This window comes from Gopherus flavomarginatus, chromosome 2 (genome assembly GCF_025201925.1).
Source record: "Gopherus flavomarginatus isolate rGopFla2 chromosome 2, rGopFla2.mat.asm, whole genome shotgun sequence".
NCBI classification, from domain to species: domain Eukaryota; kingdom Metazoa; phylum Chordata; order Testudines; family Testudinidae; genus Gopherus; species Gopherus flavomarginatus.
In genome coordinates this window covers 106,895,817-106,913,267 of record NC_066618.1, presented here as the reverse complement: position 1 = coordinate 106,913,267, position 17,451 = coordinate 106,895,817, and the positions used below count along the sequence as shown (strand labels likewise).

General features: G+C 41.6%; 1 protein-coding gene across 1 annotated transcript in view; it reads right to left on the bottom strand.

Annotated features, from left to right (window-relative positions):
• Positions 1-2,047: 2,047 nt before the first annotated feature.
• SPATA48 (spermatogenesis associated 48) overlaps positions 2,048-17,451 on the bottom strand; it is a 46,265-nt gene continuing 30,861 nt past the window's right edge. Inside the window, exons 8-9 of the mRNA XM_050937774.1 lie at positions 6,704-6,811; positions 2,048-2,171 (exon numbers count right to left, since the gene is read on the bottom strand). Coding sequence (XP_050793731.1) covers positions 2,048-2,171; positions 6,704-6,811 — 232 coding nt within the window. The remainder of the gene's footprint in view (positions 2,172-6,703; positions 6,812-17,451) is intronic.

The following is a 17,451-nucleotide window of genomic DNA, read 5'->3' as shown; positions in this document are numbered from 1 at the left end:
GCTGTAAGTGTAGTCATACTCTGACTGTCATGTAAAATACAAAACAACAGAGATGAGCTAAACACCTAATCTGAACCCACTTAAACTTTGGAGAAGTTTAGATCTCTATGTGAAATTTGTGGGTTTAACCCATCTCCAGTTTAAAACATGGTCAGTATTTGTTTTAGTGGAACTCAATCTTTTAAAAACTTGGACCCTGATCCTGCAATGCCCCTTCACCCCATGGGGCATTGCACAGGCACAGGCACAGGCACTGATCAGGGCCCTAGAAGATTTAATTTGAATACCAGTCCCTCTCTTTCTCAAGCATAGTTTTTGGAGCTGGCTACAAACTTTCAAGCACCTTTGTATGGTACATATTAATTCAATGGAACACAAAGGATGAAATTTGCAAAAGAGTCTCTGTAATTATGCAGGAAAAAGTCATATGCATATCCAGTGTTGCAAACCCCACATATACAAGCAAACCAAGTAACTGTACAATCAAATGTGCACCTGAGCATCCACTTCCCTGATGTGCAAATTCACATGTGAATTCAAATGTCTGTTTTGTAGATACAAACAGAAACATGTGTAAACTGACCAGAATAACAGGTGAATGATTGACAGACACATTGGATGGGTTTAAGCAGCAGACCACAACTTTATTGTTATACCTTTATTGTTATACCTTGGGGAGGGCATTATATTGCCTACCCCAGTTCTCACATACCAGGCATTTAATTGGTTCTACTGTGGGTTACAGGGCTTTTACCACAAACCAAACAATAACTTGGGGTATACCCTCCCTGGGCTTAAGGTGGATGGAATGACAGAGGTCACAAGGCTGGGTGGGGGGAACCTCAGTCTGAAAAGACTTCAAACTCCTCCTTCTTTATGAGCATAAGATGCAACTGCACAATTTTGAGTCTCATTTACCTCTGGGATCTGGCCCTTTTATCCTTTACCCACACTGGACACCGGCTGCAAGTTGTGACAAGTCAGTAATCAGAACAACATTATATGAACCTCAAATCCTATTGTTTCTAAGTCAACTATGTTAACGAGAGGCTGTGAGGAAGGCGAAAACGCCCACCAGACTACATGCCATTGTGGCCCCAATAAAGGAAGCTAGCATGATCCAGGAGTGAAGATGCAGGGAAGGGAGTCAGGAGATCTGGGTTCTTTTCTCAGCTGTGACACCTCCTTGCTCTGTGACATTGGGTTTAACTTCTATATCTTTCAGTTTCTCTGGGTGAGTTTCTCTCTGACCCTCGACCAGGCCTGGACTGTGTACATCACTCTGCAGCATATAAGAGCCATAGAAACCCCCTTAGTTGGCTGTGCAAGAATTCCCTCAGTGGAGATATGCTAAATACACAGGCCCATCACAGGCCCTGGTGCCAGGGGGATGACCAGGGACTGGAGTGAGTGATCGCATAGCACGGTGTACATTCTTGGCAATGCTGCCACCCACAGGGAGTCCAGGATAGGCTGTTATAACCTAGCACAGCTCCCCAGGCTGCCTGAATTATGAAGGCAGCCATTTTGGCTCCTGGATCATTCTGGAATTCCAAGGGTGTAAAGATGTCATAAAGGCACCTTTTCTTCTCCCTTCCCCCAAAGCTGTTTTGTGCTGCATCTCCAAGAGGCATAGCCGAGAATCTCACCCTATGACACCCATCTTTGTAAAGCACTTTGAGAGCTACTGATGAGATGCACAAAGGATGACTATTTTTTAATAAATTGAAAAAATGTTATATACACAGACTATACTGCATATGGAATACAGTATTTATGGGTAGTCTTTCTACACATCTCTTAATACTGCAATTCAATACAGTAACTATAGTTCAAACTGTGAAGAGTCCTTCTGCTTCTCAAATGATTCTAACCATAAACAATAGCAAGTCATAAATACTGAGTATAGTAAGAACATGTAATAAAAACTAGCACGTCCACACAGACACCCATTTCTGTATTATTTTACTATGGTCCCATTTTTAAGGTGTATGTAGTTCACACATTTACTTCCTTCCCACCATACTGGTAGCAGGACTGGTTCTTGTTAAACCTTAATAGTTTCTCTTTCCACCTTGTTGAAAGAATTTTGAGGAAAAACTGGAGTAAGTATTTGAGACAAAGGGCCCTGGTGATTAAATCGAGACGAGTGGCCACACTTTGCTATGTATCTGCAATTACAAACAGAAGAAAATCTCTTTTAAAAATAATATTTTTTTCATATTTCTCAGAAACACATTCTTTGCTAACTGTTTTGACCACTGCCTTTGGAGAAAATTTATACAATTCACAACAGTTCCACATTATTAGATTCAGCTGGCTCAATAACGGTGGCAGGAAATTCATCAAAGTTGTCTTTGGTGGCACTCTCTGCTGTCCAGCTCAGGCACTGTTCCATTGTATTCTGAAGTGTTATGGTGAAGACATAGAGCCAGATTCTGACAGCAAGTAGCTAGCAGTGAATCCCCCTGGCATAGGCGAACTCCCAGCTACCATAAAGCTGGCATAGGCAGTTCCTACACCAGATGACTCCAATCCCTGGCATACAGGTCATTTAAGGACCTACACCTCTGATGTAAGTTAGAAGAATTTCTCAGTTATTGTAATTCTCATCAGGGCCTGGATTGGTGCAGAAAAGGCTTCAGATTCAAGAAGCTGTAACTTCCTGGCTCCTCCTGATTCTCCTGCACTAAGCCCAGATTGGCTGTGGGACAGAATCTGGCTCATTCTGTCTTGTGGTGGGAGCAAAGGCTGAGGACTCAGGTTTTACTGATTGTATGAGTGCCAACTCATTTGCTTTCACTGAGAATACCAAGATTTGCTACTGCTTTCCCATATTTTCCATAGCAGAATTAATTTATGTTTCATTGTATATACCAGGGGTGGCGAGCCTGAGAAGGAGCCAGAATTTACCAATGAACATTGCTAAAGAGCCAGAGTAATATGACAACTGCCCACCATCTGCTACCCCCTCCAGCCCCCAGTGCCTTCCACCCACCGGCAGCCCCACCAATCAATGTCTCCCCCTCTCTCCCCATGCCTCCTACCAGCCGCAGTCAGCTGTTTTGCAGTGTGCAGGAGGCTATGGTGGGGAGGGGGGAGGAGCAAGGGCATGGCATGCTCGGGGGAAGGAGCAGGGGCCTTGAGGGAAGGCATGGAGTGGTGGCAGGATCTGAGGCAGAGCAGGGGGTTGAGCAGTGAGCACCCCACAGCACCTTGGGAAGTTAGCATCTGTAGCTCCAGCCTCGGAGTCAGTGCCTATGCAAGGAGCCGCATATTAACCTCTGAAGAGCCGCATACAACTCCAGAGCCACAGGTTAGCCACCCCTGGTATATACCTATGGGATACCTACAACACATACATATGAGTGAGTCAAATTCTGCCTTTATTTACACTTGCATAACCTCACAGATTTCAATGGGTGGACTGCACTGGGTGTAAATCAGATCAGAATGTGGTTCTATGTCTTTTAAATCCTACTTTACCTCTTATGCACTTTCCAAAACAAATCCATTCTCCTCTTTTTTAAAGCTCTCTTTCCTGCCCTTACAAAGCGCCACATGCTCAAAATCTTACAAACAGCATGCTGAAAGGAACCAATCCTTCTCTCTAAAAGCAGTCAAATGCTATGCACACTCAATTATGAGTTTACTACTTATTTAAACAAAATTAGTGGCAACCCTGTGTTGAAAAGATAAGAAGGCTTATACAGTAGAACCTCAGCATTATAAACACCAGAGTTATGAACTGACCAGTCAACCACACACACATCATTTGGAACTAGAAGTACACAATCAGGCACCAGCAGAGACCAAAAACCAACCAAATATGGTACTGAACAGGGCTAAATGTATACTACGTAAGAAATAAAGGGAACATTTAAAAAAAAAGATTTGACAAGGTAAGGAAACTGTTTCTGTGCTTGTTTCATTTAAATTAAGATGGTTAAAAACAGCATTTTTCTTCTGCATAGTAAAGTTTCAAAGCTGTGTTAAGTCAATGTTCAGATGTAAACTTTTGAAAGAACAACCATAATGCTTTGTTCAGAATTACAAACATTTCAGAGTTATGAACAACCTCCATTATCGAGGTGTTCATAACTCTGAGGTTCTGCTGTAACGATAAGATCATCATATTTGTACCACACTATGTATTCCATGTGGATTCTTATTTGATGACAGATATTTCAAACGTTACAAGTTGCAGAACAAAAACATTCTACATTCTCTGTAACACTCCCTTGTAGATCATGTCTCAACAAAATATTTCTAATGCAATATTCAGCTCCCATATTTCAATTGCACTAAAAGACATTGACATTATTTATCACCCAACACCATAGTATCTGAGCACCACTCAAATAATACAATAAATAATAATAATAATAATAATAAATATTTTATTTATAAAAGAATGATATTCATATTCAAAGATGAAAGGACAATTTTGTGCTGTTACATAGGCCATGTGACCCTACAGATTTCAGCAGATTTACGAGAAGCCTAAAGAATGTCACCCCAGATATTGTGTCTCTCTATTCAAATTAAATGAAGTGCAGAAGTTGTCTAGAATATTGCCTGGTCTGTCGATAGCTGATAATTTAATGAACATTCATGTAAAAAGTATGAAGACTACAGTAATTTCCTATGTTGCCCTTAATTGTCTCTAAGTGGGAGTTACAGAACAATGAATATACAGTGCTGACATGTCAAATGAGGTTGCTACAAAGATATGCATCACCGAGAGTCCTACATATCAATAGTGTTACAATAAGGGGCATCCATAAAGACCAAAATGTAGAAACAAAATCGATCATCATCCATGAAAGCAGTAAGAGGATGAGATAACCTCCCCACAAAAGGAAAATACGAGTCCGTTAAAAAATATACTCTATTTCCTGATTAGAATGATCGGACCCAGGAATACCAGAATTCACCTCTTCATCACTGGTCATGAATGGCCCCATCCTGCACCACTGAAATCAGTGGGTCTTTTGCCATTAACTTCAAAAGGTGCAGGATGAAACCGTACGTGCTATTCTCCAGTATGTACTGTGCTGACCAATTCAAAGGATCTGCATTTTTGTTTTTCAAATATAAGGCGATATTTTAAGCAGTTTCACATATAAGGCTATATTTTGCGATTTTAACTCATAGTGAATAGTATCTCACTCCATGAGTAGTCCCACTAAAAGTAAAATATATCTGTTATTCACTCAAAGGGAAAGGTACTTCTCAGTATGAGTAATGGTGGCAGAATCTAGTCCACAATGCCTGTTTATACTCTCTCTCTCTGTCTTTCTCACACACACTCCCCTTACAAAAGCCCTGTGACTCTGCCTCGTTTCCGGAGATACCCCATTAGCACAGAACAAGAATCCTTTCATGCATTACAGAAAAAAAAATCCATGCCCTGCCATATGGATTAATTTTTGCAAAATGTCATGACAAATTTTGTCCCTATTTTTAATTAGTAAAGTACAATTGTAGAACCAGAGAAATGCTTAGTTGCACTGCTTACTGCATTTCCCTGCAGAAAGTCAAAGGAAATAACAGACATATTTTACTTTCTCAGATCGCATTTGCACCTGATTCTTTGCTCTCGAAATTTGGTATTTGTCTGAATGCTGCCAGTGATCTCTGCAGAGGCACATCAACATCCATGTGTTTGATATTTAAAAGTAACTTGGTCTCACAGCAAGCTGATTGAGTTCAGCTCGATTAGCCTATAAAATCTCAAAGACCTGGCTGTGTATTTTCAATCTTGGTAACCTGCAAACTGCTATTATAGAAGAATGCCTATTTTCCAAGTACAGCCACACAAGGAAAAAGGCAGAGGTATCAGGAGAGTGTGCCAATATGTCGCACTCAGTCATGCACCATTTTGACAGAGGAATTCTTTAATAGCCAGTCAGCTCCCCAAAGCTTGTACTGGTGGTGAAGAAGTGTATATTGTCTTAAAACTAACCAAAATAAAAGAGTGTTTAAAAGATGAATGTCTTAGAAATTAGTGGAGGCTTCAATGTCATAGTGAAGTCCTACCTCACTATGGAGGGAAAAATAGTCCATGATCTAAAGGGGCAATACAAAAGCATGTAGGGGAGAGGACAACAAATAATTATTAAATAATTGTGCAGCTGCTTCTGAGGAGGAAAGCAGGACATAGAATCACAGGAGGGACTTTTACAATGAAAATGTTTGGTAAGGCTCTCAGCTACTGCAGTGATGAACCTGGTATAGAAGGGGAATTCAGAGTGATGACAATTTGTAACAATGTTCTGTGAGGAAAGCATCCATGTCTTGAGGGCTTCAGACCCTCAGCAAAATGCAACCTCATATTTGGCATTATTAAATGTAATATAGTCCAAAAAATTCCAGAACAGACAGATCTCAATCAAAACATAATCACAGGGGTCATAATCTAGCCAACATATCCAATGACATAACGTGGAAACAATCAATATTTTAGGACTTCTGGTTAACCTCAACATTAATGGTAATCTTAAAAGGAATCATGAAAACCAGGAATGATCTTAGATCGATTTGGCAGCCACGTGATTGGATTTGACTCACAATATTTTTCTTTAAACCAAGGAAATGTCATGCTTCAAATTTAATTGTTCTTTAATTAAATAACTATCATTAGGACTTTTCCTCTAATGTATCTCAACAAATTGAGTAACACCGCCTTACACTTACTTACCCATGCATTTGTGCAATTATCGATGGGGATGTTGATGGAAGATTAGAATTTGCCGGGTGGGTTGCTGTCCAATGAACCTTGCCAGTGTATCCAGGGATATTTGGAGTGCTACAGGAAAAAGTTAAAAGGGGGAAGGGCAGGAAAAGACTAAATTAAATGAGTACAGGCTTGAAATAATCAGTCACAGACAGTTGTAAAACCACTAGCTTGTGTTTCTATATCCAAGGTGGAGAGGGGATACAGAGTGTAAACTTGTGATATTATATTGCATGAAAGCACCAGGCCAGATCCCCAATTGGTGTAAATTGTCATAGCTTCTTTGATATCAACAAAGCCACAATAATTTACACCACCTGAAGATCTGGCCCATAAGCTCAATTTTGATTACAGAGGCCAGTGTTTCTCATCTTGTTTTGAAATGATGGGTTTTATTTGTACACTACTCATGACCAAAACCAACATTTCATCAAGAGGAAAGAACTAGAACAAGTGGTTCACAAAAGCACTAAGGCCAATATTTCAAACATGGGTTACATTTTAGGTGGGATTTAGGTCCCAATTTCAAATATGGCACTTCGGTGACCTTCTTTAGGCAGCTCAGTCTGAAATTTTTGGCCTATGCCCAAATTTCTTGCAACAGAGGTTCCCAAACTTTTTTTGCTGAATGCTTCCTGTGCTTTGGAGATTCATGTCACATGTGTGGCCCCCTCTTTCTAAGAAACAGTATTTCCATGGATGCCTGGGGTCTGGGAGCCCAGCCCGCAAGCATCCCTTGTCAGGTACATGCTCCAGGTGGGTGATCCCAGCAGGACACAGACAGCTGGGCTTCACCTCCTCTTTGTGCCTCTAGGACGCCCCTGTGTCACTGACAAGCCGCAGGCTTTTCTGGCCCTGGCGCAATTCCCAGCATGCATGAGCAAGAGCCTGTGCTGGCAGGGAGAAGCTACCTCCCAAAGGGACCCATGCACATCAGCTTCTGAAGAGATGAATGAGCCTGATTGAGCCACCTCTACTCTCTGCACCAGAAGAGACCACTCCCCGTCACTCCTTGTAGCCTTCCTTCTCCTCATCCTTCCAGCCTGGCAAGAGCTGGAGACTCAGCTAGTGAACCATATTCTTATTTTATCAACAATATTTAGAAGAAACAAGAAAAAATCCATAAATAGTCAGGTCATTCAGTGCCCCATTAACCTCCTTGTGCCCCACCACCCCTTCCCCCAAGAAAGGTTTCCAGTTTGAAAACCAACATCCTACAACAATTCTACAGTTTTGCAAGTTTCAGGTATGATTTCTGATATATTATTCTGGGTGATTTTCCTAAAAATAAAAATATGCTCCTGTTCCATTGGGTACAAAGCATTGAACCATCAACATATTTTTATCTTACACAAGCAGTTTAAGATGTTAGATGTATCTTATTATAAAAATCCAATATAACATCTGATTTTCTACTGTCTTTAATTTAATCTTATTTAGCTACCCATATAAAGAAAAGAAACAAAGATGTGCAATGATACAGTATGATCCAGGGAATCCGTCCTGGATTATGACCTAATCTATCAAAAATGTAAGCACATGTTTAACTTGAAGGACATAGATAGTCTGGTTAGGACTACTCACTTGCTTAAAGATAAGCACTTGCTTAAATTCTTTGCTGGATGGGCAAGAGTGCTCAATACCTGGCAGGATTGAGCCTTTTTATATTACTAGATAATTCATACAAAATGAAATACATGGACAGTCAAAGGAAAGTTTTCATGTGTGATGCAAAGGGATTGAGGAAAGATTTATAGCTATATAGGGCAGCACAACTGAAAGATCAACTCCTAAATACAACTGCATTTGCTCCAATCCTTCAGACAGAGACAAACACCTACAAGATCTCTATCAAGCGGTCTTAAAACTACAATACCCACCTGCTGAAGTGAAGAAACAGATTGACAGAGCCAAAAGAATACCCACTCCAGGGTCACCTACTCCAGGACAGGCCCAACAAAGTAACAGAATGCAACTAACCGTCACCTTCAGCCCTCAACTAAAACCTCTCCAGCTCATCATCACGGATCTGCAACCTATCCTGAAGGACAATCCCTCACTCTCACAGATATTGGGAGACAGGCCAGCCCTTGCTTACAGACAGCCCCCCAACCTGAAGCAAATACTCACCAGCAACCACACACCACACAACAAAAACACTAACCCAGGAACCTATCCTTGCAACAAAGCTCGTTGCCAGCTCTGTCCCTATTCAAGGGACACCATCATAGGACCTAATCACATCAGACACACCATCAGAGGCTTGTTCACCAGCACATCTACCAATGAGATATATGCCATCATGTGCCAGCAATGCCCCTCTGCCATGTACATTGGCCGAACTGAACAGTCTCTACACAAAAGAATAAATGGACACAAATCAGATGTCAAGAATTATAACATTCAAAAATCAGTAGGAGAACACTTCACCCTCCCTGGTCACTCAATTACAGACCTAAAAGTCACAATTCTCCAACAAAAAAACTTCAAAAACAGACTCCAATGAGAAACTGCAGAATTGGAATTAATTTGTAAACTGGACACCATTAAATTAGGCCTGAATAAAGACTGGGAGTGGATGGGTCATTACACAAAGTAAAAACTATTTCTCCATGCTAATTTTTCCCCTACTGTTACTCACACCTTCTTCTCAACTGTTGGAAATGGGCAGGGACGGTGCAATCCATTAGGCGACCTAGGCAGTCACCTAGGGTGCTAACATTTGGGGGGCGGCATTTTGGGTCCTTCGGCAGCAACCGTGGCGGCCGGATCTTCGGAAACTCTGGTGATCATCAGCATTTAGGTGGAGGGAGCTGGGTCGGGGAGGCCACAGGGAGGGTTGCCTGCAGCAAGTAAGGTGGGGGGGGCCTCATGTAGGGGAACCACTCCCCAATCCCAGCTCACCTCTGCTCTGCCTCCTCCCCTGAGCATGCTGCTCCGCTCTGCTTCTCTCCCTCCCAGGCTTGTGGTGCCAAACAGCTGATTGGCACCGCAAGCCTGGGAGGTGGGAGAAGTGAAGTGGCAAGGGCGTGCTCGGGGAGGAGGCGGAGCAGAGGTGAGCTGGGGCAGGGAGCTGCCACATGGCTCCCCGGGCCGGGGGGAACTGCCGCGGGGGGGAACCTCAGGGCAGAGGGGGAGTGGGGAGCTGCCACAGGAGGATGCCTCAGAGCAGAGGGGGTGTGGGAAGCTGCCCCAGGGAGGGGGCTTAGGGCGGAGAGCTGCCACAGAGCTCGGGGGGAGGGTGCACAAGGTGGAAGTTTCACCTAGGGTGCGAAACATCCTTGCACCCACTCTGGAAATGGGCCATCCTGATTATCACTACAAAAGTTTTTTTTCTCCTGCTGATAATAGCCCACCTTAATTGATTAGTCTCATTATAGTTGGTATGGCAAAGCCCATTTTTTCATGTTCTCTGTGTATATATATCTTCCTACTGTATTTTCTACTGCATGCATCTGATGAAGTGGGTTTTAGCCCATGAAAGTTTATGCCCAAATAAATGTGTTAGTCTCTAAGGTGCCACAAGTACTCCTCATTCTTTTTGCTGATACAGACTAAAATGGTTACCACTCTGAAATAAATGGCAAGAGTTGTTGGGAGGGGAAGGAGAGAAGAGAGAAGCCAATTGAAAGAGAGCTGGAGTAAAAGCATGTGAGGTTAGAGAGGGAGCCCGTGCATATTTTAAAAAATGTGAAATTTGATATGATACAGAATTAGGGGCAACAAGCCATTGGTATCAGCAGTTAACTATTTCCTGTTCTGCCAGCTCAAAATGGGTAACCACTGAACTATAGATTTACCCAGACTGCCCATACACCAGCAGACAAGTCTTTCATGACAAGCTGTTTCAGCCTGTGACTCAGCTAAGTACAAGGGACTGTAAAGCTTGCAAATGTCACCCTTTTGTGGGCTTGTGCATTCTGCAAATAACAACGATGCCCATTTAGGAATTGCTTCTAAGGTGCTTTCTGACACCCGTGTGCTCCCTAGAAAAAATAAATCTTGGAGTGTGAGATAGCACATAGCTATTAATTTTCAGTACAGTGACCAGAAACCCTTTTAAGCTAAATTCAGTGCAGGATGCAAGAATCAACTTATGGGAGAGGTGGTTTATTAAATATTTCTTTGGCTGTGTAGCTAGGCAATTTGTTACTCTAATTTCTCATTGGGGTAGAGCTAATGTTAGATGCTGTATCTATAGAGTATGTGATATAGAGATAAAACATGATGGATTTGTTGGAAAATTCATTTGTCACACAAGAGATTCAATCCTCTGGTCCAGCTAAGCTGTGCTCAGCATAGGAACACTGGAAGGGAAAGGTGGATTTTATGTCACGCCCACTCAGATCCAGTGGCTGATGGAAGTCTGATCTAGTCAACAGTATTACACAGGAGTAGTTTTGGGGGTGCTCTGTGTTATATCTAGCTGCCCCTGGCACTAAGGGGCCTTTCGTGAGTTTTTTTTCTTATCCCCTTTGCCATGCTCCGACATATTGGGGCACATTTTCTGAAACAATTAAAATGGTGTGTGTGTGTGCAAAACTCTGCCTTTTTGTGGACAAATGGATAATGACCTGGTTGTGTGCAGACCAGGCAATTGCACATACACATACCTATTTGCATGTGAAAATATCTAATGTCTGTATTCAAATATAGGTTTTGTAAGTACAAGTGCATTTGTGCAAACACATGCATTTAGCTATCTCTGATCATTTGATCCGTAAGGACTATTTTTAATCTGACTGTGATTGGAATTTTACTACCCCGATGATGTGATACTTACATTAGAACCTCAAAGTTATGAACACCTCAGGAAAGGAGGTTGTTCAGAACTCCAAAATGTTCGTAACTGATCAAAATGTTAGGGTTGCTCTTTCAAAAGTTTACAACCGAACATTGACTTAATGCAGCTTTGAAACTTTACTATGAAGAAGAAAAATGCTGCTTTTAACCATCTTAATTTAAATGAAACAAGCACAGAAACAGTTTCCTTACCTTATCGATTTTTTTAAATTTCCCTTTAATTTTAGTAGTTTACATTTAACAGTACTATATTGCATGGTTCTCAAACTTTAGCAACCTGAGGACCCCCATTCAGGGGCAGCTGTAGGTATTTTGCCACCCCAAGCACAGCAGGCAGGCTGCCTTTGGCGGCTTGCCTGTAGGAGGTCCCTGGTCCCGCGGATTCGGCGGCAGCCTGCGGGAGGTCTGCCAAAGCCGTGAGACCAGTGGACCCTCCACAGGCATGCCGCCAAAGGCAATCTGCCTACCACCCTTGTGGCAACTGGCAGAGCACCCCCAATGGCTTGCCGCCCCAGGCACGCGCTTGGCGTGCTGATGCCTGGAGCCGCCCCTGCCCCCATTTTGATTTAAAATTTTTCACGGACCCAGAAGCTGGCTTCTAATTTTCCCCGGGGATTGCTCAATCCCCGTTTAGCCCCAAGCTAAACCCCTACCCCCACTCCACTCCTTCCCCTAAGGCCCCACTCCCACCCCACCTCTTTCTGCCCCCTCCCCTGAGTGTGCCCTATCCCTGCACCTTCCTCTCCCTCCCAGTGCTTCCTGCATGTCGCTGAACAGCTGTTCTGTGGCATTAAGGAGGCATTGGGAGGGAGGGGGAGGACTTGATCAGTGGGGCAGGAGATCCCAGACATGACTCACGGATCCCCTGGAGCTGGACATTCCTCACAGACCCCCTGGAGTAATCTCCCAGACCCCCAAGGGTCGGCGGACCCCAGTTTGAGAACCGCTAATATATTGGATATTCCTTTTTTTCCTTTTTTTTTTGTCTCTGCTGCCTGATTGTGTCCTTCTGGTTCCAAATGATGTTTATGGTTAACCGATCAGTTAGTAACTCTGGTGTTCATAACTCTGAGGGTCTACTGTAATAAGATATCATATGAGAATTCCTCATTAGACTCTCAGTTACAGAATGAAACCCTAATGACTTCCATGGAATTGCACCAGTGTGACAGAGGATTTGGGCCATTGCATGAAATCTCATAATATCTTGCAATATATCATAAGGCTAGTTGAAATTAACTCACATAACAACTGTATAATAGTGTGAATATCTGAGTCTCACTATGCATTGAGAAGCATCTGATTTGTAAAATCTTCTGACCTTTAAAGCTTGCAAAACCACCTAACCTAGCATTGCTAGTTACACAATTTAATTTCTTTCACTAACATATTTTCCTTGGAAAGAAAATAAGAGAAAAGCAACATGAATATCCAAATGTGACATACAAACAGCAAAATGAGTGCGAGAGACAGTCCCAGATTCAGATTTGTTCTAGATTGTTGTCTGCCTTTTAGAAGTGATTCACAGAGTTAACATACTTCATAGCATGCTGAAGGATGTTACACTGAAAGAGGAGGAGGCTGTGTAAAGAGAAGCTAAAAGTACCAGGATACTAAGAAAGCCTACACTATGTTAACCAGCTGCCCTCATGGGAACCTGAAGAAGGGATGCAGAAATGTGCTGCGGTTATGCGTGTGATAAGGTAGAAGAGACTGAGGTTAAAAAAATACCCCTTTGGTTTTTGTTTTTGGATCATGCTGTCTAGTTCTCTTGTGTTTTCTTTGCTGAGATGTTGAACCAGATCATCTCTGCTGAAAAAAACAACTGAGTGCCAGGCTACAGCTGGCAACACACAACACTCTTTGTGGTTAGGCTTCTCGTCATCAAGTTATCTTTCTGTCACCATGACGTTTCTCTCACCTTGCTCAGATGCTTCCTTGTTATTACACTAGCAGCCCTCACCTCCCACAAAAAACAAAACAAGCCTCCACCATATTGAATGCATAAGCAATTGAAGTTGTACAAGACCTAAGAGTTCAAACAGAAATTGGGTGCATCCACTTGTAGGTGCCCTTTTTGAGACACTTTAAAGGGGCCTGATTATCAGAAACTGCTGGGTAATCGTTCTCTGAAAATCACAAAGTGGTTTAAGTTGGGCACCTGAAAACTGAGGCACTCAAAATGATTAATCACTTTTGAAAATGTAGGTTTTAGTTCCCTGTGCTTTAGTTTGAGTGGTAAACAGGTTCATGGTCATTGTTAACTCTCCCTGCAAAACAAAAACTTCTGTAAAAGAGTGATCTTTCACAGCGAGTACTAAATGATCAATATACACTGCTCTTTGAGTAGGAAGAGCTCCCACAGCTTCTTACTCTTTCTTTTAGTTACAACTGTGAAAAGTGGATGAAAAACACTAACATAAATGAATGGGATATTTTGATTTAGTATCAGAGGGGTAGCCGTGTTAGTCTGGATCTGTAAAAGCAGCAAAAAGTCCTGTGGCACCTTATAGACTAACAGACGTTTTGGAGCATGAGCTTTCGTGGGTGAATACTTCCATGCATCTGATGAAGTGGCTATTCACCCACGAAAGCTCATGCTCCAAAACGTCTGTTAGCCTATAAGGTGCCACAGGACTTTTTGCTGCTTTGATTTAGTAGTGTTTCACACTCACTTTGCACAAATGTAAATGAAAGAGCTGGGTGGGAAACAGTTTTTCTGTGAGAGTTTCCAAGAGTTCAAAATTTTTCCCATCCCAAAATGGAGGGAAAAATTCTAAATCTCAAAAATGTTTACAAACCAATAATCCGAAAAAACCCTGGACTTGGTCAAATATAGTATACATGAACTAAAATCTTGAAACAAAAAAATAGTTTTGAAAGAAAAATGTAACTTTTCATTTTGAAAATGTCGAAACAGGACGTTTTGATAATTTTGAACCCAATACTTTTTTGAATTGGGAGAGTCATCAAAACGAACGCTTTCCTGTGACAGTTTCAGTTTTGACAAATTGTCATTTTCTGATGAAAAAGATGTTACTCAGAAAATTTCTTACTAGTTCTAATAAATGAATATACAAGGTGCAAGACGTTGGAAGACCCTGTGTCTATCTAATTATGGTCAATGAAGTTTCTGTTATGACTTGAAGATGGTTCAGGGACACATGAAAACAATGTCTCAACCCGTGTGTATAGTTGGAGTAACACAACTAAAGTCATGTGTGAGATCATAATCTGGCTCAGTGTGTTTGGGGCACTGATAGTAAGGGTGCTGATAAACTTGGAGGAACAGCTACGAAGAAAGGGAATATAAATTATGGGAGAAGAATGGTTTGAGTGCAGGACTTGGAACTCCCACGGCTTTGTCCTTTAGACACTGCATGTACAGAGCTCCCACTGAAAATAAGAGCTTGCAGGAGTGGGTCTTCTAAGAGCTAATTCTGCCTCTGACACCACTATCATCTGTGGCCTTGCGTGAGTCACTTACACTTATTTTCCAGATATGAAAATTGAGGAAATGAAGTTAACTCTTACTGGACAGAAGTGTTAAGGAGATTTATTACTTAACACCTGAAAAGTGTAGCTAAGTAGAAAGTATTAAATGTTAAACAGTGTGTGGATGAGAGTGAATGCATGTAGCACTGCCCTCTACTGAATGGAATGAAAACTGCTGATCTATTTGTCACAGGCCTTATATTGTTCATGACTGCCAGAGAATCTTATTTAGCTCGGGAGGCAGGGGCCAGTGCTTTGAAGCAAGAGAATTTGAGTTCTGTCCTGACTGCTGTGTAGTTCCAGGAGGCTGTGATATGGAGCAGAGTGAATAACAGAAAGTTATGTTTGTTACAATATGTAAGGTACAAAAATAGTGAGAGATACCGAGTACAAGACAGATGCAGCATTAAAGCTGCCACTTCAGGAGATCTGTTAGCTTTCACTTTAAGAAACTTTGTTATATAAGTTGGAATTTACTAAGTGTTACTACACCATGCATTAGTGAGTTACAGCTGTGCCAGGAATAAAAAAGAATTGTTCATGCTGTGTCTGTCACACCAAGCGTTTACCGGTGCCCCCCACATGAATGCTACAGAGGAAATCCCCATCAGCAGTGTGGGAGTTTTTTCCATTGACCCTTAGAACACCTGCAGAACTAAAATATCACTTAGACCATAATCTCATTGCAGCAGCTGATGGGGTAAGGGGTCAGATAAAGGAAAAAGCTGGTGGCTGGTAGATGGAGGAGAAAAAGACCTATAAAGAGATTGAAATAAACAGAGTGAGGTGGTGTCATGAATCCATGTGCGAAAGTTAGAACAGGGTTTTCTCTTAATATTGAAAATTAACCTTACTATGAATTTTTGAATGGAAAATGGAAAATTTGCAGATGATACAAAATTGCCCAGGATAGTTATGTCCAAAGCTGAATGCAAATAATTACAAAGTGATCTCACAAACTTGGGTGACTGGGCAACAAAATGGCAGATGAAATTAAATGTTGATAAGTGCAAAGTAATGCACGCTGAAAAAAACATAATCCCAAATATACATACAAAATGATTGGGTCTAATTTAGCTGTTCTCTTTTTCAGTGGGATCTTGGACTCATCGTGGATAGTTATCGGAAAACATATGCTCAATGTGCAGTGGCAGTCAAAAAAACCTAACAAAATGTTAGGAACCATTAGGAAAAGGATAGATAATAAGACAGAAAATAGAAAAATGCCACTATATAAATCCATGGTATGTTCACATCTTGAATAATATATGCATTTCTGGTAGCCCCATCTAACAAAAGATATACTAGAACTGGAAAAAGTACAGAGAAGAACAACAAAAATGATTAGGGTATGGAAAAGCTTCCATGTGAGGAGAGATTAAAAGGATGAGGACTATTCCTTTTAGAAAAAAAGAGGACTGAGAGGGATGTGATTGAGGTTTATACAATAATGAATGGTGTGGAGAATGTGAACAGGGAAGTGTTAATTACCCCTTCACATAACACAAGAACCAGGGGTCACCAATGAAATTAACAGGCAGCAGGTTTTAAACTAACAAAAGGAAGTACTATTTCATACAACACACAGTCAACCTATGGAACTCGTTATCATGGGATGTTGTGAAGGCAAAATAATGGATAGAAAAAAAATTGGATAAGTTCAAGGAGGATAGGTACATCAATGGCTATTAGCCCAGATGGTCCAGGTCACAGCCCCATGCTCTGGGTATCCCTAACGTCTGACTGCCAGAAGCTGGAATGGGAAGACAGGGGATGGACCATTTGATAATTGCCCTGTTCTGTTCATTTCCTGTGAAACAACTGGCACTGACCACTGTCAGAAGACAGGATACTGGGCTAGATAGACCATCAGTTTGACCCAGTATAGCCATTCTTATGTTCTTATCATTTTCTTTTTATTTATTAGGAGGGTGGGTTTCAAAAGTAGCTAAGGAATTTAGGAGCACAAATCCCATTGAATCTCAGTGGGGCTTGGGTTCCCAAATCACTTTGATGCATTTGATATCTCTTCCTTTGTGTAACTGGCTCACATGACTTGCCTTACTCTTTGAAAATGCACAGGAATTGGAGTTTTACCAGGAATCAGGCTCTCATTTCAACCACAGTACAGTTTGCAACAGGAGTTCATCCGGACGTAGCCAGATCAGTAGCCAGCAGATCTCATTATGACAGTTGGGGCCAGTTCTTCATAATAGTTCAGCACCCTACAAGCATCCAGCATACTGAATTCTTTTGGAAATCTGGCCCTAACTGTAACTGTTGATTTATTCTGAAAATCTGGACCACAGTTCACTTTTCTCATTATCTCACTACCCATAACTTCTCCTACTTGGCCGGCTATGTAACGTACAAAAACAACTTCATTATTCATTTTTTACAAACAAATAAAAAAA